Genomic DNA, 25,670 nt, shown 5'->3' with positions numbered 1-25,670 from the left:
GAGGACGTCGGGCCGCCGATGTCCGTTTTGTGACCTGTACAAATTCCTCATTAGCAAGCAGCTGAACAAGCGAGTTTTCGGTTTATACAAATAACAACCACCCGCAGAAAAGTTCCTATGCAGTTATATTGTTACGAACTATTAGCAAGCTGCAAAGTCCCCTCGATGCAAGATATCCAATGCGAACCCTTGAGGCATGAGAGTTCGCCGTGTGTATGCGACTATAGTGTGATGCAGTACTTATCCAAATAAAAGGAGACAGAATCACCACGCCTGCCAGAAGTCGGCGCTGGGAATCGGCAGCCCGGATGCAAGCACCGTTGCGAGCATTCCAATAGAAAAGCTCGCATTATTTCCCCTCTGAAGGCAATTCTGAACGTTCCCTTTTGTAAGAGACACTTAGTGACTGCGCCTTTCTTCCTCTCGAACGTATTTTTTTTTCCCTTCTCAGACATCAAGCCCGCACACATCCACGTGTGACAGGCGCGGGCATTCGAAACTGAACCGACTCTGCTCTCTATAAGGGACGAACGACTCTCACCTCCCAAGCATATATATTTAGCCGGCCCGTGTGGCAAGGCGCCTGTGGACAATGGGGGAGAGGTGGAGGGAGGTGCATTGTCACGCGCTTTCCTTTCCCCCTTGAAGTTTCCCCCTTTCTCTCTCTCCGTTTCTCTACGCCCATCAAAGAAAGCCGAAAGAGGGAAGGGGGAGACATTACGGGAGCTCCCTCTCGGGCTCTGCCGCACGACGGGTGTCAGGGCACCGCCGCAAAAGGAGGCCGACGCCTTTGCCACCACCACTGTGTGTGTGTGTGTGTGCCCGATGCAGCCAGAGAGATTGGCGTGCCCAATGGCTCCTGAAACGGGCAGCCAGCCGCCTGGCTGCCTCCCAGTGCGCAGGAACTCTCGGCACCTTTTCGTTTTTTTTTTCTCTCGCACTCTAGCCAGCACCTCTGCAGAAAGAGTGGGAGAAAGGGAAGAAATTAAGGAGTCCCACCCGAATCAAAGCAGGATGTACACTGAACGGCGGCAGATACGCATGACTCCCATGTGCAGCTGGTTTTTTCACAGAGAAAGTATCCGCGGTCACGCCATCTGACGAGCAGCTGCCTGTGAGAGAACGTGTGTGTGTTGCGGGAAAGCACTGCGCTGTCTGTTGAAGAATTATAGACAAGTTAGCCGAAAGTGAAATAAAGTGTATGATGTTTTTCGTTGCTGGTACTGTCCTCAGTACGAATGGGTCATTAGCAATTATTTGCCACGCAACTGCGTGCTCATCCTGTACTCACTCTCGCAAGCCGTGAGCAATGCGAACTTACGTGCCTTTTCTTCGCCTCTCGACAAGCATGCGCCCTTTCAATAACACGATACAGACTCACCGTAGTTGTCTGTACTACCTCCTCGGTACGCTTGCAGTTTTCTGCTATTTATTGTCAAAAACGCTCCCCTTTGGTTTTACATGTCAGTGTTAACTATACTCGGTGCGAGCGAGGGACAAGCTTTAAAAGCAAGATTTTGCTACGCATAGAAACGCTAGACCATTCCCGTTATATGTTTATATTAGTGAATTAAAATATTCCACAGTTGCCGTACAATTAAAAGCGAATTGTGAAGAATGATGAACTTGGTTGTTTTTCTGCACTCTAAGCAGCGCACTTTCATTAATAAAGGGGAGTGTCCCAGAGAACAAGCTGCCCCCTTTTTACTCCACGTAGGCGTATTCGTGTTCAGAGTGCGTCAGTACAAGGTATAGTTTCTTTACGCGCGGCGGTGAGCACAAGCATCTAATCACATGATCGCACCCACAGAAACGTGGCTCAGGCCGCCGCGGTGGCTCAGTGGTTATGGTGCTCGGCTGCTGACCCGAAAGACGCGGGTTCGATCTCGGCCGCGGCAGTCGAATGTCTTTGGAGCAGAAATTCTAGAGGCCCGTGTACTGTGCGATGTCAGTGCACGTTAAAGAACCCCAGGTGGTCGGAATTTCCGGAGCCCGTCACTACGGCGTCTCTCATAGCCTGAGTCGCTTTGGGACGTTAAACCCCACAAACCAAACCAGACACGTGGCTCGCTCAGTAAAGCGCCACTGTCAGAATCGTGAACTCAAAGTATCGATTCTCGATTTGAATAACGGTGAGTGGTTTTGTTTTTTGTATATTACATTGAAGACCGGTGGCAATCCGTGCTTCAGAGGGTGCAAAGCAATTGATAATCAAATGGGAAACAAACACAAGCAACTGCGAAATGCAGTTCTACGTTTTCTCGCAAAGACTGATCTATGACGACTGCTAACTCTTGAACAGTACAGTCGAAGAGAAGTGACAGTTATTTAATATAGGAATGATTTAGAGCCGATGCAAGTCTGCCTTCTTCGCGTATTCCAGGGACGTTTGTACATTACAGATGCTCATCATTTGCCAATAACGGTGCAATCGGTCGCGCTCTGAAGTCCATTCAGTTGCCTATGACAGAATTTTTGTTACGTTTAGCGATCGGTAACATCACTTATGGCATGATCTTCATCACAGTAACCCTACTCAACGCCAGAAAATCAGATGATGAGTTCACCCTGTCAGGGTGCACTTTTACCTATGAATGTTTTTCGACTAAATAAACACTCTTCCCACTTGAATACGGTGACGTCGGCATACCAAGCGCACAATTATGTGCCCTTAATGCCCATCTTAGCACCCTACCTGTCAGGCTCGCCCACTCGTTTCTTTACGAGAGCAGTACTCGACATTTTCCATCACGTCGTCTTGGCCAAAGCCTTCGTTGTTCCATCGTTAGCTCTTCCGAGTAGTTCCTAGTTCCAATAGCTCAAACTTTTCTGACAACTCTATGGCAGAAATTTGTTTTCGTCCTGGGTCAGATCCTTATGAGAGAATGCGAAAATTGCATTTTCAAATTTTTCGCGTGCCCTGCCAGCCTTCTTTCCTAAATTTCTGATATGCGAAATGTATCAATTTGCTCCTTTACATGCAGAAAAAGAGCAGCGAGGTTTTGGAGAACGTAACGGGGATCCCGATTCTAGGGGAAATTCAAAGGAGAATGTGGAACTGAAAGAAACATGCAGTGCGATAACCAGGTGTTCTGAAAAACGAAGCCGGGTTGAGGAGAGGGATGGGGCAGTGAGTGTGGTGATAAAATGAGATAAGGTTATGTAATGTTTATTCTTTCCTGCCCAAGACCAGCTCAGACTGGAACCACCTGCCCGCCAACATCGTCTCCATCTCTGAACCGGAAACTTTTAAATCTACTCTTCTTCATCACCTATGTTAGCAACTCTCCTTATTGTATTTGATTTTGTATAAGTATACTTACCACTCCTATCTGTAACGCCTCAACGGCCGTGATAGTAAATAAATAAATAAATAAATAAATAAATAATGGGCAGGTTGCCAGGACCGGCGCAGAGCACGTCTAATTGTAAATCGATGGACAAAGTGTTTATCCAGGTCGACCTTGCTTATCCAAGTCGGCATGATTCAGGTAATCGCGATGAATTTGCTGTCACCCTGCATTCGACATGCAAACGTTCTAAGACCTGTAATTGTTCGATCAAACTCAAGTTTTTCACGAACGAGTACACGGACCAAATTTATCTTCTCAAAAGAAGTCGAGGACCGGTGCTTACATAGGCTCGAATAGAGAGATGGCACTGCGCGAAAGGTGCAAAAACCTCCTTCCTTTCCAAACGGACCGTTGAGCTACGACGACAGGTACCCGGTTAGGAAATCACTACTGAGAACGCACAGCACCCGCACATCCGGTCGCGATGGTTTCCGCGATGCGCCATTAACGACGCAACCTTCACCCTTGCGTGTGCGGCGCGCTCACGTGGGCGCTCCACTTCGATCTCCCGGAAGAAAAGGAGCGAGCTCTTCCTCACCTTGTGCCGAAACCAAAACAAACCCTTTTGCCTCCCGGCGAGCGCCCACTCTCGCTTGAAGAACGAGCATGCCTCCTTCCGCGAGCGCCATCTCACGGAGCGCGCGGCGTTCTCGGCGGCGGCCTGGGGCACGGCAACAGCCCCGCCCGCCCTGGGCCCTGCCCACCGGACCGGCCCGCGCCGAGATGCCGTCGCCGGGCCACACCGTCATTGGCTCGTGCTCCCTCGCTCCCCGTGTCCGGACACGGGCTGCCCGGATAAACGGGGGAGAGGAAAGAACGCACATTGAGGGAGGGGAATCAAAAATAGAGGGGAAGGGGGTCGCCGCTTTCCTCCCCCCCGTTCTCGAAGAGCGCCTCGCCGCGGCGGCCGCTGGCGGCGAAGTCCGCGCGGACCACGGACGGCAGCGAAACACGTTCGCGACGGGAACGACGCAGCAGCAGCAGCAAGTAGCGGCCGTGCCCTGAGCAGGTTGCGCGCGGCACGAGGAGGCCAATGGACGCCGGCTCGCTGGGCAGCTGCAGCAGCGGAGGCGGCACGCCGTCGCCGCCGACGCTCACGTTCGGCTCGCCGGCGGCCGCACACTCGCCGTCGGCCCGCGGAGGCTCCAGCCCAAAGTCGTGCCTGGGCTCACTGACGCCGACGCGCTCGACGCCCGAGAGCCCGTTGGGCGCCGCTTTGCCACCGCCCCCGCCGCCGCACAAGCAGCCCCCCGGCTACGGGGTTCTGCATGCGCTCAACGGCCGTGCGCTGTACGCCGGCATGCGACCGCCGCCGTCCCCTCCCGGCATCCCGTCGGACGCGTCGGCCACCGACTGCCACCTGATCGACTACCGCGGCGCCAAGGTAGCCGCGTTCCTGGTGAACGGCGACTACCTGCTGTGCCTGCCGCAGGCGTTCGAGCTTTTCCTCAAGCACCTGGTGGGCGGACTGCACACGGTGTACACCAAGCTCAAGAGGCTCGACATCACGCCTATCGTGTGCAACGTGGAGCAGGTTCGAATTCTGCGTGGACTGGGCGCCATCCAGCCCGGCGTGAACCGGTGCAAGCTGCTCTCGTGCAAGGACTTCGACGCCCTCTACAAGGACTGCACCACTGCCAGGTCAGCGTGTGCCTTCTTTGCTCGTATCTCTGTGTCGGTGGGTGGATGCGCATGCACGAAAGCCTGAAACACTGTGTGTGTCACGCCGCAGCGTTAGAGGGTGACACCACGTGGGAGGTGCCACTGCGTGAAGCGTCGCTGCGCGCGGTTGCATTCGCGTACGCGCTATCGATCGTCATCAGGTGATTGCATGAATGTGGCGTCCACTACTGCACTCAGAAGAATAGCGAGTGCAGCATATTGCGCTGACGAGAATTATTAACTGATGCGCAAGATATAAGGGTCCTGTGGTTTCGTATTCAAAATACACAAATCAGCTTTAACCTCGCCGGCAACCCACGCGGAACGCGCATGATATTGCGGTCGTATAACACCTCGTCTGGTCATGGGAAGAACTCCCATATGTTCCGGTTACAAGCTTCCCTATGGCATACAGTTTGCATTTTGCAATGTGCCAGAAGGCGCCATAGCTTCAGTTGAGTATTCGCGCTGCTGCTTCCCTTTGATCATAGTGACAACTGCATTGCAATGCTCAGCAAATGTATGCGAGCGCAACGGCACCTTTGGGGTGTTAAACAGTTCGTTAACATGGTTTTTGAGGGTCGGCGTCATTTCAGACAAGGTCGCAGTCAGCGGTCGCTGCATATCTTCCAGACTTCCAAGTGAGAGAACTACGATCTGTTGCTTTCAACTGCATTGAGGGCTGCTTCTGGTATTCAAGTGGTTCTGGTATTCAACAGCATTGAAAGGAACTTATAGAAGTAAGCTCTGTCTTGCGTGTGGCCGCGCCGCCACTGTGCCGATTGCCTGTCATGTGTGGCTTATATACTATTAGCATTTTCGCAGAGCTCATCTTAGCTGGCTCGATATAAATCTACTCAGTATATAACTGCATGTCTCATGGTCGCAGGACAGAACTGTTACCAGACTGGCTGCTCATTTCTTGCGAGATCTGGGGTACGCAACATCGTGTAGTACTTAAAGTGCACCACCTCAGTAAACATTACAGCAGTGTCGCCATTACGTTTTTGTAAGGTTTAAGCCTTAAGCTGCAATAGGCTATGATTAAAGGGAGGAATGAGGTTATGGACGGATTAATCACACCAAAATGGTGTCAGAAATTACTACAGTAAACACATCAAGCAAAAAAAGGGTTACAAGATCCGCCTTGCAAACCTCACCATTGACGCGCCTGTCATTGAATCGCTGTCACTCATAACAGTGTGCCTATTCAAATTTGTTATGCTTAATGTAATACAGGAACTTCGGTTTGGTTTTCCGTCGTTTCTCGGAAACAAGATTGTGTAAATTCTTCACCGTGATGACAAAGGCCTTGAATTTATATCTTTAGCTGGAAATACTGGTTACATAATTCGTCCTCACTTTCCTCAAACTATCGCATCACGCTGCATCAAATACAGTACATGTCCACTGAACGAGCTATATGTCACAACAAAGCAGCGGGCATGTCATTCAAGAAGTTTGAAATAAATACAGATCAATTATGTGCTCTGCTATTTACCCTCGACATTCGCACAGTGCAAGGTGTGGGAGAGCGATAGTTCCTGTCAGTGTTTGAACTTACATAAGCTGTTTTCCAGCCCACTGAGGGGTTCCTTTATAGATAGCAGTGCGCTTGCATAACCAGCACCTCGTACACGTTCACAGAGCACTGCTCGCGCAAGCGGAAATCGACAAGGCATGTAGAATTCGCTATGTTCGACGAACTAAGAGGGGGATGCTTGACAGGTAGGTCAACATCATACACACATTCGTATGAAAAACGTATCTGGGCTATACAAACACAGCTGAATTTCACCAATGTAAACAGCAACTCATCAAAATCGCTGAAAACGAAATATGCAAAACACGGCAGATATCAAAAACGGCACGCAGTTGTTTCTCGATCGTTCAAATGAGAAAGTCTACCGAAGCTGTATTGGTACTATTTGAGTTCATATTAAGAAAATGCCTCTTAGATGCACGTAAGGCTCATGGGATCAGAGCTCCAGTTCAAGAAAATCGACGTTCGAATTAACGATCGAGTGTCCATTTATTGCTTGCAGTGTACAGCAGTATTGAATGTATAGCGCTTGATTGTTTCCTGACGGCAATGCCTATTTTTAGACATTTCCTAATGCTCTGAAAAAGGTATAGCTGGGGCTTCTTGAACATAACCAGAATACAAATGTTCTTTACTCTCGGTGCTTTTTCTTGCTAGACTCTATATAACAGCATTGCATCTCGATTATGAGCATTGGTGAGCTGTCACTGATTCGAATCATTCTCACGTTTTCCACAAACTATTTTATTTTCTAATTGTGCGGAATTTCATTCGACTGTTCCCGATAATTTTTGCGTACGGTGTTTGCCCCCAGCGTATACATAGATCAAAAGCTAGTAAGCAATGTATGTTTTGGCGCATCAAAATTTGTCTCAGTCATGTTACCTCTCCGTTAGGTTGGCTGGAGCTTAATATATGTTTTACCCTGACTGTGCCGCTTTGGGCAGATGAGCACTTAACCTATAGGAGTTTCACCGGCGAAGATTAGGTTGTAGGTTTTGTGGGGTTTAAGAATACCCAAAGCGACTTAGGCTAAGAGGGACGCCATAGTGGAGGGCTCTGTGTAATTTCAACCACCTTGGGCTCTTTAACGTGTACTGACATTGCACAGTACATGTGTCTCTAGCATTTCGCCTCCATCGAAATGAGGCCGCTGCGGCAGGGATCGAACCCGCGTCTTTCGGGTCAGCAGCCGAGCACCATAACTTCTGAGCCACTGCTTGAAGATTGTCGTGGGGTTTGACACCTGATCCCGCTGGCCAAGTTTTTGACGAGGGCGAAATATAAAAATCGTCGTGTGCCATGATTTCGACGCTATCAAGATGTTCACAACACTTATTCACAGCGAGTAAGCTGTCACTGTCAGTTCTTAGCAAATGTTCTTAGGTTTGGTTTATTGGGTTTAACCTCCCAAAGCGACTCAGGCTATGAGACACGCCGTAGTGAAGGGCTCTGGAAATTTCGACCACCTGGGGTTCTTTAACGTGCACTGACATCGCACTGTACACGGGCCTCTAGAATTTGGCCTCCATCGAAATTCAACCACTGCGGCCGGTATCAAACCCGCGCCTTTCGGGTCAGCAGCCGACCACCATAACCACTAAGCCACAGCGGCGGCTCCTTATTTCTTAGCATGCACAAGATAATACACTTGAAGCATACAAACAAACATACTATGAAGCATACAGAATACAAACACGAAGTTTAGCTTCAGCGGTGGCTCAGTGGTTATGGTGATCCTCTACTGATCCAAAAGACGCGGGTTCGACCCGGCCGCGGCGGTCGAATTTCGATGGAGGCGAAATTCTAGAGGCCCGTGTACTGTGCGATTTCAGTGCACGTTAAAGAACCCCAAGCGGTCGAAATTTCCGGAGCAATTCACTAAGACGTCCCTCATAGCTTGAATTGCTTTGGGACGTTAAATCCCCCAAACCCGCATAAACACTTGATGCATTGCCTAAAACCCTTTCTATTAGCCTGTAAAATAGTTTTCGCACAATGCAATCTTTCAGTCAAAGTATTTATTTGCACGATGAATGAATACATGGATTTGTGGACAAAATAAAAAGAGAACGTCATCGACTGAAGCACGAATGTGCAAAAAAAAAAAACTTAATTTTGCGAAGAGCTTTTTCAAGAACTTTTTTCTTTTTAGAGCAGTTGGACATACATGGCGCAAGATGTTTTCAAATAACGACAATTATTGTTCTATAATTTCGCTGGCACATTATCGCGTGTGTTCTATACGCATTTTGCGAACTTGCCTCTTGTGTTTTTTTTTTCCGCAGATACATAACCGCCTTGTCCACAAATTGTTTCCTTGGTGCTGCATTACACGTGCTTCGCATGCGTGCATCTCATTATTCACTTTCTCGAACAATGCAGTCTCCTTCTGGCGATTAAATTCTTACACCATTTTGCAAATTTGGAAATTCGATCGGAGGGCGTGGTTAAACATTCGTTTATTTATTCCGAAACTCGCGCCCCAAACTGCACGTCGCGTTATTCTTCCGAGAGGCTCAGCAAGCTCACCTCACTCAGCTGGGCGCTATGCTCAGCCGCGCGCGCATTCACTGATAAGACGAGGATGCCTCCGCTCAGTATTCCTTTTTGAATCCCGCACACGCACTTCGCTTTGGGTGGCGTCTGAAGAATTAGAGCGGCTCGCACACGAGCCACTGCACTGGCGTGTTCCGACACAGAGCTTGGATATCTCTCAACAGCGGGTCGCCCTGTATGCGTTAAACAGCAAGGCTGCAGGCGCGGAGAAGGTCTTCGCGCGAGTGTGTGCTTGTGTGCGTATACGTGTGCATGCCCGACACAGCCTCCTGCGGGGTGGGTGCCGGCGCGGGAGGGTAGTGCATACTTCGTTGTCGGATTAGTTAAGCTTCGTTACGGGTCCGTCGCCGGTGTAATTAATGGAGTTGGCGATTGCTAGTCGTCCTCACACATCCACGCACAAACTGCGCGCATGTATGCAGGTTCAACAGTGCCGCTCCACCCAGCCCCGAGGCAGCCGTAGACTAACTAAGCACACTGCTGCAGGCAGTTGGGTTTCTTGCTTCGGGTGTCACTTCGGGTGTGCCTGGAGTGAGCTGGTGGAAAAGGTTTTAGCGCGAACCGTCGCGGCCGAGACAAACTGCGCGTCCTCGGAGCACGACGAGCTGCGGCGGGTGCAGCGGTCCATGAGGGCAGATTCGAGATTAGCAGCGATCCATTGTGGTGCTCTTTGTGCGGCGCCGACGAGACTCGGGCTTTCTCTCTCGTGTGCGCCAGCTCCGTTCGTTATTGCTTCAGCGCGAGGAACGCTTGCGCGCGCACAAGTGGGGCTACGGAACAGTAGGCCTGTGCCTGTATCCCGCTCGTCGGTGCTCCGGGGTGGGGGTTTTGATCGCCCCGTGTTCGCGCCGCTGGACGCTTATCGGATTAGCGGACGACGTTGCTGTCGGTAATGAGGAAGATGGGTTTCCGCGCGCTGCGTTTAAGGGCTCGGGAGCGATCGCCGCACGCTTTTGAACGCGCACCATTCCGAGTGTGAATTGCTGGTCGGGTGTGCGTAGGCTTTATCTTTCGCTGTAGAGGCAGTAGGGGAAGAGAAAGGAGTAAGGGGAGAAAATGGGGGGGGGGGGGGGGTACTTCGAGCGCCTCGAGAATTATCGCGAGTGCTGTAATGAGCTTCTTTCTGCATTCATGGTTCATCGCCCGCGTGAGGAAAGAGGTGCTGTTTTGTATGTGCATGGAATCAAGCTTTATAATGTGTGCTCACGAAGCAAATAAAAACAAAAATGTAAGGTTAGTTGCTTGCATCACACCCCGATATTAAATTTAACTCCTGCAGCTGCTTATTTACCGAACTCTTGTCTCACCTGAGAAATTAGGCTGTGCTCTGCACTCACGTGAACTTGTATTACGCGAGAGGAGTTTGTTGTACTCAAATGTTCGCTCATAGTATTGTCGCTTAGCATCTAATTAGATTGAAACATGTTCTTGTAGGCAGCATACATATAATTTAGCGTTCGGATACAAATCCCAGAATATGAAGCGAAATGAATGCGCACATCTTGCAAACTATATTTGGATGTTCTGCAATAACAATGTCAGTGAAATGTTTGTTACTTCGATCATGGCTGGCCGCGTGTATGCGTATATTCCTTTGGAGTAAGTACCGTTGCTCGATTGTCACGCTATCTGCCAATCTCAAGCAACAACCACGATACTTGATTTTTACGTTAACTCGATTGACTGTTGAGTCGGATCAAAGATGACTGAGAAGAGCGAAAAAACAAACAAACAAACAGGAACGCAGATGTCTCCTCTGAACGTCGCACTCTTCATCGAAGGTTTGATCATAAGTATAATTCTTCCTGAAGAGACACCGCCTTTAACCGAAACAAGTGCGTCGTATTTTCACCGCGGCGCAAGGCTGCGTCTCCGATGTCACTGAGACAAGCGAAGTGGCTTAAAGCTTAAAGGGCTTCATTACAGCGTTTCTGATGTGGACACCGCACGTACATCTCATAATTAGATTGGAACTGCCGTGCTTCATTGTCGAGCCTTCGTGACAAGAGACGACACACGAATGCACCTTCGTAGGTGGGCGATGGCATGCCATATCGACAGGCTTTTGGAACAGTGCCATTTCATTAACTCGCTTCGCCTCTATACCTCTGCCTGAACGCTCGAAAGCAGGTATCTTCCGTACTTATAAGCCCGTCCCGTCTCCTTGTCGACATTCGTTTGCCGTGGTTTCCAACGCTGGATGCGTCAACCTTACATATGGGCATTCCGTCACAGCTCGGAGACAAGCTTTCTCCGTAGGGAGCTTTGTCGGGCTCATATGTGCGCGCCCTCTCTGGACATCCTGTTCGTGTGCAAGAGATACAGAATGGGAGAGGGGATGCAATTATAGACATAGCTATAAAGCGATTACAGCGGCTCGAGTGAGTAAATGGGCGCATGCCGACTGAGCAGCTGGGTGTAGGCCGCGTTGTGTAATTCATCTGGCAGCGCATGTCACCGCCATAGGCCGCGGTTTCGCCGTTTGTCGGGTAAGAGGCGGGCAGCGATCAGCGTCGACGAGGTCCGCTGGCTTTCGCGCGCGCGGGTAGCTGTCAGCATTGACGAGCCCTTCCGGCCGCCGCCTGACGACGACGTCGACGGAACGCAGGCGCCGACGCAAAATACTACGTGCGCGTCACGTCGCGTGCTTGCTGTTTCTCCGAGATCTGTGTGACGCCACGTTTAGAGGAATTTAGTTGAGATCAACGGCTTTTTGATGGGTGACGTGAGTGCGTGCCTTTTCGTCCACGTGCCAACGCCTCGTTGAGTGGTTTATTATCTTTTCTTTAGTTGTATCGCTTCCTAAGCGCGTAAACTACCTAACTGCTTACGCCATCGCAGGAAAGGAAATAAAGGGTTTCGACACATGCAACTTGAAGTTTGCAATCGCTGTACTCTCACTTCGCTTATGCATGCAGTTTGAACGCAATTACATTATATTATGCCGCTTTAATGCGTGAATTCCAGCTCCCTCCAGGTCGCATCGACGCGATCAAAATAGTGTAGACTCTTCTTCTCCACATCGAGGACACAACAGAACATTGAAACGCAGGTACAGTCTTTGTCAAAAGTAACCAGGCTGCATGGTTTGCTTCTAGCTTGTATAGTGGAGCCCTTGTGGGTTTCCTAAAGACCAAAAGTTGTTGGAAGGTAAGAATAGCCCCAGTCCTTACCTTCAACGACCATTTCAGCGTCAGGGAAGCTGTAAGGGCTCCACTGTACGAGCTAGAAGCAAACCGTGCAGCCTGGTTACTTTTGACAAAGACTGTTACCTATGGACGCCTTTCCTTGTGTTGTCATCCCGCGCTGCAAGCCCCACGCTGTATAGGGTATACGAGAGGCTCTTTTGCGCGTCGTGACCATAAACAAACCGCAGGAGTCAAGCTACCCATAAGGCTATACACACCACCGTTGTCCATCGATCACACATTTCCTTCCCTGTGATTCACATTATGCACCACTAATGCAAGCGTTGCCCGCGATAGAACGTATGCCGCAGCTTGCAGGTGGAGGTTCGTTACGAGCGGAGCCCCATCCGTATACAATCCTTAGCGCGCACATTCCCGTGCACATGTCTGTGTAGCGTGTCTGCGACGCTCGTGAACGTGTGTGCGTTTGCGTGTGTGTGTGAGAGAGAGCTTTGACTGCGTGCGTCTTAGAGAAGAGAGGAGGAGGGGACAGAGAAGGACCATGCAGAAAGGTGAACACGACTTTGACCCCCCGCCGACCTCTGCTCGCAAGACAGCCAGGTCAGGCTCGCGTACCAATGAAACATACGACGACGAAGGGGAGGAGGAGGAAGAAGAAGAAACGACCTTCCCAGCAATCCCTTCTGCGGTCGCGCTGGAAGGGGCAGCACGCATACTGCCGGGGCTGAACCAGTCCGCGTATGTAACGTGCGCGGAGCAAAGGCGTCCGGTACACGCGGGCTTTGGAATGGAATACACACGTGTCCAAGAAGAGCGCATTTGCGATCTCTCGAGGGCGCCGCGAGGGGAACGTCGCAGGCACGATTCCAATTGGGAATGACCCTGCGGCGTTGATTGAGCACCGTGGGAACGGGCGAAAAAGCAAAGCGTAGGCATATCGCGTTAGGCATTGCTCCTGTTCTTTTGGTGATGCGATGTATATACTCCGAAATGCAGCGGCCGGCGGGCACACGTCACGAACGAGGAAATTGAATTGACCCGTTGCCCACAGATGTTCATCTGTTCAAACAGCTGTACGCGCGAATGTATACTATGCTACACATTGCGAAGATTAACTAGATATACCAGTCTGCGCGGCGAGTCTGCTCTGTCGATCGTATAGTGATGGCCTTGGCGGATAATTCAGCTTGCAAGTGAGTTTAGTTTGAAATATATGGATGGGCGTCAATATTGAATCTCTGGTAGACATTAGTTCAGGATCTCAGTGGAATCGTTAGCATGTTGTTCTTGCGCTGGATCAGAGGCAGAAGGCTCCAATGATCTTACAGTCGAGATCGCTCAGCCCAGGAGAGCTCGGTACAGCAAGAACGTTAAATAGATTATTTTTTCGTGACCATGTTCACAGTTCCATGAGATCAGATTTCTGAAGATACAAATGAAAATCCAGCATTATTTTTCGTTAGTGTTTATTGTTGTTTTGCATTGTCACACTTTTTTACTGTATTGCCCCTCCTGCTAGGGCCAGTTTATTGGCCTGCAGTATCAATAAATAAATAAATAAATAAATAAATAAATAAATAAATAAATAAATAAATAAATAAATAAATAAATAAATAAATAAAGTGGGCAGAGGTTAGGAATAGTTGCAGCGAAAGTGGCTGACATAGGGAACTGTGTTTTCTGTGGCACCTTACTGGATATATAGTGGCTCCGGAAAGTGACTGCTGCAGCTACGGCAGGAACTGCGGTTATACACGTGGTGTTAAATGTCGAACAAGAACCTTTGAATAACACCCGTGGTGCACCACATCCGGCACCCACTCCTCTTGCTTACACATAATACTTCGCGCATATTATCGGCCTCGTAATAGTCGCCATTATCAAATATCATTCGGAGGCTCTGCTCTTAACATACAAGGGCCACTTTTTCGGCTGATCGTAGACAGTAGTGCCTCGTTAACCTGGACACTTTGGTTTCCGAGTATAACTATCCATAAAGTGGGTCGTCACAATGACGAACCACACACACACGCACAAAAAAAAAAAGAAATGAAAACACTTTATAAATTTAAGTTCTGCTTCTGTACATGTGTAATGGCAGTCAGTGAAGTGGGAATTAGACGAAAGCTTAGGAGTTCGAAGTGCATTATTCTGGTCACCATTAGCTTTTAAATAGCGTGGTACTGTTTGAAGCCCCTATAGTGGCGCATTACATTCGTGATGACGCCTCATGGCGTGATGACATATCTTCTAGTACGACTCTTCACGTACGACTCTTCACATACGATGAACCGCTAGTACTATCGGGGACAAAACTCTAGTACGCAGTAAAAGCGACCGGCCCATCGGTGTCACGCCTGCCAACGAACATCTGCTTTCACTGCACCACATTGAAGCACGTGAATCCGACTATCAATTACGCAAGTTTGGCTGTAATCAACTGGCTAATAACAGAGCTATGCGTCCTGGAGAGTTTTGTCCTCTGTACATTGTCCGGAGAGTGAGTTTCTATATTAACGAGGCGCAAATTCTTTGAACAAGTTTGGTCCACAAACAAAAACGTGTCCATAATTGGAATCGTCCTCATTAACTTGGTCGTATTAACGGGGCACGACTGTACACCAAAAGCAGTGCCTGTCGTGGTAGCTTAGTGCCTGTGCTGTCCCTCTGACGAGCGCGTGTTACCAGTTGCCGCGTCCTATTCCCCGTCGCAGCGACCACAATTTGATCGAGGCGAAACGTACACGTACCGTATTTGCCAAAAGTAACCTGGCAGCATGGTTTGCTTCTTACTCGTATAGCGGAGCCCTGACAGCTTCTCTAAAGATAAAAAGGTTCTAAAAGGTGTGCTAGAGGCTTCTTCTTACCTTAGATTTGGAGCTTGGGGGGAGGCGTAAGTGCCGCACAATGTGACTGAGAAGTAAACAATGCAGTCTGGTTACTTCTGGCAAAGACACACCTGAGAACCAATACTGAAGTACATCTTAAGAAACACGAGGTAATCAATATGAATATAAAAGGTTCTTAAATGGTTCTAGCCGATTGTGCAGTCATCCTCGCACTTTAGACAAACTTGAAGCGCCTCTTTGTTTGTCTCGGTTCGCACGGTGATCTCACTGGATTTAGCTGTGTTTCTCTCCGTCCCGGAATCGTTCGTTCTCTACCAGCATAACCGGCGTCCTTTGCGCTGTTTCAACGCGCGCCCCACGTGTTCCGGTTAAATGTACCGACGACCGTAGCGTCAGCTCAAACCAACTCCTCGCATGCTCGATCGAAGGTTGGACTGGCCTGAGGATCGAGGCGATCGGCGTTCCAGCTTGCCGCAAGGCGTCCGGCCAAGAGAGTCGACCATCCGACGGGGACCAGGCTCTGTGATTACAGTCTTCTAGGCTTCTCTCGACGCGGGCCAGGTAGGAGGAGGGAAGGGGGGGGGGGGGGGGGAGGGGGGGGGGGGGGGGCGAGCAGGCCGCGCCGCTCCATTTATCAAGCAAGCAGAGTCTGCGGCGGAACCTCGTCGTTAGCTGGCCGCGCATTGGCCGCCGATCTTATCGCCGCCACCGTCGCTTCTTTGTTTCTGTCCCTAAGGGAGAACCCGAAAGGCGCTGCGCGCTCCTTTGGTTCAGCGTGTCGCTGTCCACTTCGTGTCCGTGTTCCGTGCCGGGCCTGCCCTCCAAAGGCATATATACTGCGTGTCAAGGAGCGCGTGTCGCAAGAATGCCCACCTTTGCACATTACTCAGAGTACTGTGCATCGCTGCCGGAACTATAGCCAGAGTCTGCTACTATCATGAGTGCTATTCGAAAAGTCATTCTTACGTGTAGTTTGTTCTAAGAACGGCTTCGTACTCTCGTTAGTGGCCCTTCACACGCCGTCACCGAGGCTCCGACTGATACAGGCGCGTACACTTACGGAAGGACGCTTTCTTGAATTCGGCCCTATTATCTATAGCTGTGTAGCTGTCCGCCGCCTCAGGAACTTCCTGAACGCTGTACGGTAGTACAGATATACAGGATGTATAGTAGTATAGTAGTATAGTATATGCATACGTTGTGTGGTCCGCTTGCGCCAAGTATGCTGCTGTTCCTGATTGATTTTCTGCTTTCTTTTTTTTCTTTCTTTTTGCACGTTAGCTTTGGAATGAGCGACTTGCCCCACTCGTAAGGGTCTGCGTTGTGATTTCACTACATACGCTCTTTCATTGTTTGAATGAAAGAGTCAAAACGCGCCGCCTTGGAATTGTTGCAGACATGCCTGGAATGTTCGCACTGCCGCTCATTTTATGTCTGCTCTCGTGTTAGTATGTCGCAGTCCAAAGCTGAATATATGACGGGAAATCATATAACAAACTGTCCTGGCGGGAGAGCGCCAAACTTGTTCGGTTATTGTGTACTTAGACGAAGAAGTAACGCTGTTCTGGGCCGTTTCTTTTTTTTTTTTGACGCAATGTAAGTCTGTAGAGTAAGTAGCTGAACTTCATTTCTTACGGATTGACGAAAACCTGTGAACGAATTTCGACATTTGAGGACAATGTGAGGAGTGAGTGTCATCGTCTTTCTCTGTTCTGGCTGTCCGTGCAAAATTAATGATCCTCCATCCTCGTGGCACACGCGAGACTGCTATACATAGTGCTGGAGCGAGCACACTGCATCGCCGAATCAAAGACGGAATAGACCAGATAAATGGTCAGTCACACGCGTATCTAAAAAAGGAAAGCAAACCGCGCTACTTCTCTCGGCGATCTTGACAGTATTGCCTCTGGGGAGACAGGGAAGTGACAGGCGACAGTGCTGCCACAGCCGATCCGGTCCCACTGATGAGTGGGGGTGGGCGGGAGGTTTTCGACGGCGTGGAGACAAATAGCGCGCGCGGCCATTTCCTCTGCGGCGCAGGCCGTGATGGCTGGTTCCATTCCATGAGCGGCAGCATCCGTTCCCAGGCCTCGTTGCCCGCGCGGTGGTGACAGCGTGTGTGTCTCTGTGCGTCGTCCGCGTGGTGTGCAGTTCATCTCTCGTCGGAGCCCATTCCGCGCGGCCGCCGCCAATCGACCCTGCGCGCTGCAGGGCGACGCCGCCAATATTCACTCTTCCTCATCATATACGGCCGCTCGCACAAACACACGCACATGCAACGCGCACACTCGCCTTATATAACCTCCTTATCCTCCTCCGTACACAGCTGGCTCCCCCTTTCTCGTTTATGCCGTGCCCTTTAGGGTACGCATCTTCTGTGCTTCTTTTATCAGTCTGTTTACATCCTGATTCCCTGCCGTCTCCTAGTGACTCGATTGCTGTCATTTTCTTTGTGCTTGTGTGCGCGTGATTCAGTTTGTATTTCCGGTATCTGTGCGTGTGTGTGTTTGTGTGTGTGTGTGTTCGTATGTGCGTGTGTGTGCCTGCGTGTGTGCGTCTGCTTTACTTTTCCCCTATCGCACCGCATTAAGGGTTCATCTGCCTCGCGGGGCCTCCGTGTTCAGAGCACTCGCTCACATATATGCAGCTGCTCGTAGAGCGTGTATAATATGTTATCGAAAGGCTGTAAATAGTTTTGTTTTATTTTTCTAGACAATATCGAGAATACCTGTTTAGTTCTTGCGCTTGCTAAGAGATTATGCGCGGTCTGCTCCACCTTCAGTTTGCCTTTAGGCTGAAGATGAAAAATGAAATGGCAGGGCTGCTGCACTTGCATGCGTGGTAAGAATTTTCCTCGAGAACGTAGGCGCCATGAAGAGCTTGGGGGTTTCTTTTTCTTCCTCCGAGTTTCTCCGTCACGAGAGCCACAGTTTGCACTCACTAATTGAGTGGTCACGATTTTGAGCTCCAACGCTTCGAGATTCGAAAACAGAGTGTATATAGTTGGAGGAAGATAGAGATGGCGGTAGCTAATCAAGGCAGGAACGTGCGGGGAGTTTAAACGTGCTTAATCATTCGGGCTTTACCCGAACTCGATGCCAGATGCACTGAATTCACCTTCAGCTTCTGCAACGCCTCATACACTCTCTTATAAGACGAGTATAGTAACAAATATGAGTCGGCGTCTTTCAATGGTATGTCCACTACTCGCTACTATTAACTGCGTGCTGTGACGATGACGGCGAAACAGCGACCACTGAATAAATGATTTTGGCATTTCGGCTCCCGCGTAGCAGCGCCGTGAGGGTGCCGAAACGTCAAAAACTTTTCTCCAGTTGTCGGTTTTTCGCATTCATCTTCATGCCCATCCCCGACCACACGAGTTTCCGGGAAACCTTCGGCTTAATTACGTGATGCCGCTCTCATCAGGTAAGTATCCATATTTCACAAAAATGCGACCTCAGCAGGACCATATTAATCGCTCGACAAACTCAGTACGCTTTGGAGTTCAGGTAGAAGTCCGAAGAAGCCGAAAACATATGGCGTCAGGCGTTGCCTTTTTCCGGTTTGAAGCATTCAGTCGTTTGTTTTCAATTGATCACAAGCATGGCTCTGCCCATTTCAGAAATGCAGCCGCTCAATAGCGTGAAGAATGATGTACCGTCATGTTCACAAACTTCACAAAACAGTGCCGCACAGAGCGGTTTATCGCTACGTCGCGACAGACAGAAGCATACTGCGCAGCTTTCGACGCCGTACCGAGCCCCGCACTGGCGAGCGCCAGCTCAACGCCTCATGCATGCGAAAAGCGTACTGCGCCTCCGCGCTTGAGCGCGCGATCGAAGTCCTCCGTGATTCGAGGCGACTGCGTGGCCAAACAGACCTGGGCGCGCACAGTTTGCCAAGTGAGCCGTGAGTTATCGCTTCGAAGAAGCTGCCTTTTAACTGTAACCAAGGCAACGCCTCGGCTGCACGCACACCTACGCCCCTCATAGGCAACAAACAAACAAAAAAGGTTTACGAAGCACAAAGCAAGGAGGAACGGTGCAGGAGAAAGCAATAATTGCAGCGGCTTCACGGGTCGGCTCGAGCCGCTCGTTAGTCGAGGGCGTTCTCTCTCTCATACAGAGCCTTTCTTTCCTTCGCGTCCTCCTCTCCCTAGCATGCCTTTCTCTCACCTCCTTTCCGCAACGGAGCTCGCTCAGCCCTCCCTCTCTTTTCGCGTGACCTCCTCTCCATCGGCCTTTTCGTTGCCCTCGGCTGACCTTCTTCCCTCCGGATTTTGCAGATTCTCTGGCTTTAGTTTCTTTGTTTTGTTTTTCGCCCGTGCTTGCTCGCACTCCATCTTGGCCTTCCCCTTCGGGTCCGGCAAGCGTGAAGTGAAGGAAGGGTTAACGCGGCGCACGGCCTGGCCTCTTTCGCACACCGCGTTTGTGACCTGGGGGCGGGTGCCAAGTTTTTCGGCTTCGGACTGGGAACCCTATTTAGAGCTGGGCGAAGCGAATCCGGTCGCGCATCACTTTTCGCTCTGTATATCTTCTTGTCGGCCGCCTTGCAGTCAGTCGTAATTGCACATTCCCTTCTTTTTTTCCCTCTGTATTTCTATTTCCAGAGGCAGGAATAACTTCCGTGTTTCTGCTTGTTCCACTCAGCGCCGATTTAAGACCTTGAGATTATCTTTACCCATGGCATTCGCTCGGTTCCGTATGCATTTTTGTCGATTTTTACATATTGAAGAATGATACGGAAGAAATCTGGTTTGTCAAAAAAGGTACACTCTAAACAGAAAGGAGTGAAAAGGGGGTAAAGTTGTCCTCTAGCCCGCACTCCCTTTTATGAAAGGGTGTGCGCTGGAGGACAACTGTACTCCCTTTTTACTCCAATATAGGTGTATTAATGTTTAGAGTGTAGTGCTGAAAAGCGAACCGTGAAGCTCAGAATGTTACTACAGTCACCGATTTAATGATTGGTCATTTCTGGCCAATGTACTACACAATCACATCGTTATACCTGTTCAAATGCACAAAATCACACCTCGTTCGGCGTATTGGCTCGTGTTTGCATGGTGGTTCTGAACGGTGCATCTCCTAAAAGCCAGCTAGAAATGGTTGCAAATCAGTTTTGGTCATTTCCTTAATGCATTTAAGATTGCGCACTGGAAATCTTAACACATTGTTCAACATTTAATGTACTCGGAATTTTTTTTTTTTCTGGGGGGGGGGGGGGGGGGGAGGGGGGAGCTTCCTTGCCGAATCATCGCACTGTATCTCAGTAGCTCAGGAAAAGACACAGTGGAGGCCAGAGAAAGGAAACACAAAACAAAGGGTTGGTTGAGGAGGTTTTCGGGAACTTTAGAATGTGATTACGCCATTTCTGGGAGTACCATCAGTGCAGGTTACATTTCATGGTAACTATTTATGTATAGTTCCTGCTTTATAAGCGAAACGAAACAGGTGTCAACAGCTTCAGTCAAGAGATCCACCTAGGAGCGCGCATCAGGCATCATCGTCGCGCGATGCGCATCCGCTGTCACGCTGCAAACGCACGCACGGCACAAGAGCCACGCCGCGCGCGCGAGCACGTGCGCCCCGCTGCGCACGCGGCGTCGGTGGCTGACGTCACGGGCGGGGCTTCCCCGGCCTTCGCATTCAATCGCTGCCGTCTCCGACTGCGTCTGTCCGTCTGTCTGTCTGTCTGTGCGTTTCCATTTCTCCTGAGAGCGGCGGCGGGGCAGACCCGCTTGTCGCGCCGCTGTCTCGCCCGCGCTCTCTCCGGAGCCATTTTCCCGGCCCGCAAAGGAGGAGGAGGATGGAGAGAAGCAGCAAAGGGGAAGGGAAGGCCACACACAGAACGACGACGACGGCTCGCGAGCAACACGTGGTTTCCTCCCGACCACAGCGCTGAGCCCCGGGGCTAGAAACCCAGGAGATGGCGGCGATGGGGGTGTAGAGCCGGGGGGGGGGGGGGGGGGGAAGATACGCGGAGGGCTTTTCCCCAGGCGACGACGGAGCAGCGGGGAGGGAGATTTCCGTCTGAATCACACGCTAGTATCGACCGGAGGAGACTCGGAATGGGATTTGGAGACCGCGCCGCTAAACGGTTTTCGTTTCGTCTCCCCTGCTGCCCCCCCTCCCCGCCTCAGCAAGCATCGCTCTTCCCGGTGTTCTCGCAGTCCTCTCCCTTGCTCTGACTTGCTCTCCCAGTGTATTTCGATTTGGGGCTCCCCGCGGCTCTCGCGGCTGCTTTCGGTGGTTACGAGTTAAGGAGTTGTACGGAGGGGAAGCGCTCTATCGGAGGTGCACTCTGGATGGTGGTGGTGGTGGTGGTAGTGGCTTATTTCAAAAAATAAAAAAGTGAAGCAAAAGAGTGTTGCCGGCCGCGGCAATTGCTGTCTAATATCTTAAGCACCCGAGCTGCAGCCGGCGGGAATGAAAGGGAAAGGGAGAGATAGTGAGGAGAAGTATAGAGGGGAGCGACAGCAAGAAAGGACAGGGGAGAGCTTTGCACACTATTTACAAAATACAAAAGTAATCAAGTTCCCGCCGCTCGCGCGCTAATGTCCAAGCATTGTCCGAAAATAAGTGCGCGCGAGCGGCCACTGCGCACAATCACTTACAAAAAGAAGTAAACTCTACTTCTACTACGAAGTGCAGAGCAAGTCGTTTGGCTTGATTCACGAAGTTACATTGCTCTAGTGGGATCCTTCGCTGTTGCGTTCGATTCCGTCTGGCAACCACGTACACCTGCGATCTGCTTAAAGGAGTCCACGAGCGCAGCTCATAGAAGACACAAGACTAGACGTATACACAATGTTCTTTCTATGACAGCGCCTTGGGTGTTATTTTAATCGACGTCCTATCCTGCACCCTGTTTTCCACACCACGCGATTCTGACCAATTAGGCAAACATTCGAGATCCAGCTGACATATGTATACTGAAGACGGCAGCTAGTGGATCCCGTAATTTGCGTCTTTTTTTCCTTAATTCGGCACCGAATAAGCAGACACAACGAGCGATTGAAGGAGAGAGAGAAACAGCGACAAATATTTGCTTGCATCTAAACGCAGGAAAGCTCCTTCCGCTGCAGTAGTGCGCCAGAGCTGTGTGCTTACCGGTCTGCGCTCGCACCAGTGTGGAAAAGCGCCCCTTACAGGAGGACGGAGCGGAAAGATATAGAGGGGGGATACTGCAGAGAGAGTCAAGTAGCAGAATACGGTTGTGGGAATGGACTCCGTTTCTTTTCGTTGCTACGTCAGCGTTTGTCTTTGCTCTTGCAGATTTTCTCTTTTTCGTTCATCGAGAGGATCTTCTTTTTACATTGGCGACAACATTCGCCGCACTATGTCGCGTCTGGAGTATATTTGTGGGACTTGGGGAAAAAGAACATAAGTGAAAAAAGGCAGTCAGCGGGAGAAAGGGAATGGAATCTTTGGTAGAGGAAAAAAGAAGGTCAGTGGGCTAAAGCGATAAGGGCTGTACTTTATTCTTTCGCTGTTATTTCTCTACTGTGTACGGACCTTTTCTTTCTTTTATTATGCCCATCTGACTTTATTCGAAGGTTGTCCGCTCCCGAATCCTCTTTCTATCGACTTTTCGTCGCATAAACAGCAATTCAACGCCATTCTCGTGTACGGTAGGGCTTTCGCCTACCTTAAGCCCGAGTCACACCGCGAAAACACAACAACGACATGAACAAAACATGTTCGCAAGCGAGCCGTCAACAAGTCGCCCAACCAACTTGTCCCACAACTTCTTGTCACACTGCACGAACGGCAGGGAAACGAGACAAGTTGCTGGGGTGTTCCTTCGGTATGACAGCTTCCGGGAACCGGAACAACAAACAAACAGCGTTCGTGGACACGGTTGGCGCTGTTCGCCGGCCGGGCGAATTTCCTGGCGACACCGCACGAACAAACCAAGCACTTTGCGGTGATTCACCGCTTTTGTGCCTTTGGTGCTTGGAAACTTCGTTTGCAAAGTGCAAAAAAAAGCGCTTCCTTTCGTTGGAATGCTGTCTGCTGCGGTACGGCGTCTTGCAGGCGGGTGCATACAGACGGGAAGGCTGCCCTGGCCACCGTCGGCTGGCAGGTGCGGCCGCCGTGGAGAAGCACGTTCGATCCCCGTCGCATTCTTGTGAGCAAGCGTACACTTCTGACGAACGCGGTTCTGTAGGGAGCCAAAAGGAATGTCCTATTCCAGGGACTGCCTCGGCTGCGAGTTCCAGAAGTTTCTTGACGGCTTTGTGCGCGAGAACCACCCGAGCAGGAGCCGGCATACGAGCGTGCCAGTTGCTCGCGTGAACATGCTGCCGTCGTACTCGTGCCGCCAGGAAAGTGACCTGATCGCGATCGCGTGAACATGCTGCCGTCGTACTCGTGCCGCCAGGAAAGTGACCTGATCGCGATGATTGAAGAGAGGCGTTTTCCATGGGATATAACAGACCTAAAATATCAACGGTGTGATCTGAAGGAATCTGTGTTTCAAGAGATCGCTAGTTGGGACTGTATTTCACAGGTGAGCGCGAGTTACCAGTTACCTGTCCTGCTATTTTTGAACTTGAGATGAAGAAGAAAGCAGTGCTGCATTTTTTTCTTTGAGATAGCAATCAGAATAACTTTACTGGGTTCCCATTTGATTGCAAGAATGATGCGTACAATTATATCTTTTTTTTTAGTACTCTCAGAGCGTGGAACAAACTCGATGAATCTGCCGAGATTGTGGCGTGATTTGTAGTGACCTGCCGGGTTGATAATGCATTGTGGAACAGCAGCGCAAAACACAAAATGTGTAGAAGTAGACACAGGGCACAGAAAGTAGACGCATGTAGTCCGTGTTTAATTCTTTCGCATGAAGTTTTCGAAAACGCCTTTCTCAGGCGCCCTTCTCAGCCAGTCGATCATCCAGCGCGGTTTCTCTGCGGTGGCGGCTGGTCGGCCGAGTCAGAATCGAGCAAGGCTGCACCTCAGCTGCCGCGCACGATCATAGTTCGTCCGGCATTCTGCAAAACCGCCAGTAGCTACGACAGCGCAAGGTGTCTCCAGTTTCCGCGGCTGTGCACACGCACGGAGGAGAGCGCGCGAGCGAAGGCAGAGAAGCGCCGGGGAACGCGATTGAGGTGGTTTTTCCGGTGTGACAGAGAGTTTGTGAACAAGCGGCGCACATGTGGCCAACACAGGCTGGCGGGAGACAGCGACATGTTTACCCTCTGTTCGTGTTGACGTGGTGTGACAGGATCGCCAACCCGACGAAAACACTGTTTTGTCGGACGGGTTGGCGGACTGTTTCCTCAGTGTGACTCGGCCTTTACATATTGTGCTGCTCTAATATCAGCGTTCTGGCCTTTGTTTTACCCCGAATGACACCACGTTGTGTTTCGTTGTCGCGAATTTTCAGTTACTATGCATATCATACCGGCACGGCATATTCCAATGGTTATCATTCAGTTTTTTTTTTTTTTATGATGTGGCTATCGATGCATTAGAGAGATCCTGCAACATTCTTCATTGAACGATGCATATCTTTCTTTTTTGTACCTGATGTTCTGCTTCCGTTCTTGTCTTTATACTATTGTACTGGAAGCTGTGTGGGCATACGCCCAGCACAGCTTTTTATTTACTTACGCTCCGCCTTGTGCCACCGTGATACTCTTGTTACAAGTTTCAGTTCCATTTTGCGCAGTGAAAGCGGCTAATTACGACATCTTCCATTTTGAGCAACGCGCATTACCATCAAGGTGCGCCTATGTGCACCACAAGAAACGGTTAAGAAGAAAAAAAAAAGGAGGGAGCTGAAAAAAAAAGTACCGCCAACACTATTGTTTCAAGGCCTCTCTAAAGCAATTGAGCGTATTGCGCTGGCCTAAGAATAGCGCAGCTTAGACAGCAGCGACTAGTTAGAGGTTAAACGCTCCGGTAAGTACAGGAAAGAACAATCGTCCGGTGTCTGCAAAAAAAAGGAGGGGGGGGGGGGGGGGGGTACCGTGGGACACTGGCATGGCAGCAGTAGAAAGTAAGAAATATGCACTCCGGCACGCCAGCTCTGCTGCGCGGCGGACTGTGAAGGTGTGCAGCGCGTTTTTCTCGCGTGTCTGTGCACATTACGCATTATCTACTGTCTACCACACAGCTTGCCTTATAGCGTGTCTACTGCGATTTGCCTGGGTTTACTCCTTTACCAGACCTCGCATAATTATTTCTCTTTACGCTGCAGTCTCTGTACTCCTTTCCACTGCTGTGCGAGCCGTTGTTATTCGCGATGAAACGAAACAATCTAGAAATGAATGTCTTTGCTAGAGGGAACACCATTTATTGTCTCGTTTCCTCCGCGACTACTTTGTTTTGGGCAGTGACACTAATTACGCTGGAAAGGTCGCTGTTTCTTGGAGAGTCAAGGAGCAAGGACCCCTAGAAGCCCACAAGTGAGTCCGAAGTACGACTCGCATGCGAATTTGCGCGGGGCAGTGTATGCTTGGCCTCGAATACTGCGCCGCGGTGCTCGGCTAACGAGGAAACGACAGCCCACAAGGTCGCTGTCACGAATAGAAAAAGGCAGCACG

The 25,670-nt window shown here is 50.2% G+C and overlaps 1 protein-coding gene across 4 annotated transcripts in view; it reads left to right on the top strand.

Moving 5' to 3' along the window:
• Positions 1-4,277: 4,277 nt before the first annotated feature.
• Positions 4,278-25,670, top strand: part of LOC149372146 (dachshund homolog 1-like) — a 240,440-nt gene continuing 219,047 nt past the window's right edge. For all 4 annotated transcript variants that reach the window (XM_089566521.1, XM_089566520.1, XM_089566519.1 and 1 more), the window contains exon 1: positions 4,278-4,994. In XM_089566521.1, coding sequence (XP_089422647.1) covers positions 4,387-4,994 — 608 coding nt within the window. In that variant the 5' untranslated portion in view covers positions 4,278-4,386. The remainder of the gene's footprint in view (positions 4,995-25,670) is intronic.

This window comes from Amblyomma mixtum, chromosome 1 (assembly GCF_055824585.1).
Source record: "Amblyomma mixtum isolate Tamu chromosome 1, ASM5582458v1, whole genome shotgun sequence".
Taxonomy (NCBI): Eukaryota; Metazoa; Arthropoda; class Arachnida; order Ixodida; family Ixodidae; genus Amblyomma; species Amblyomma mixtum.
Note: the sequence above shows the minus strand (reverse complement) of the source record. Positions and strands in the feature narration are given on the sequence as shown.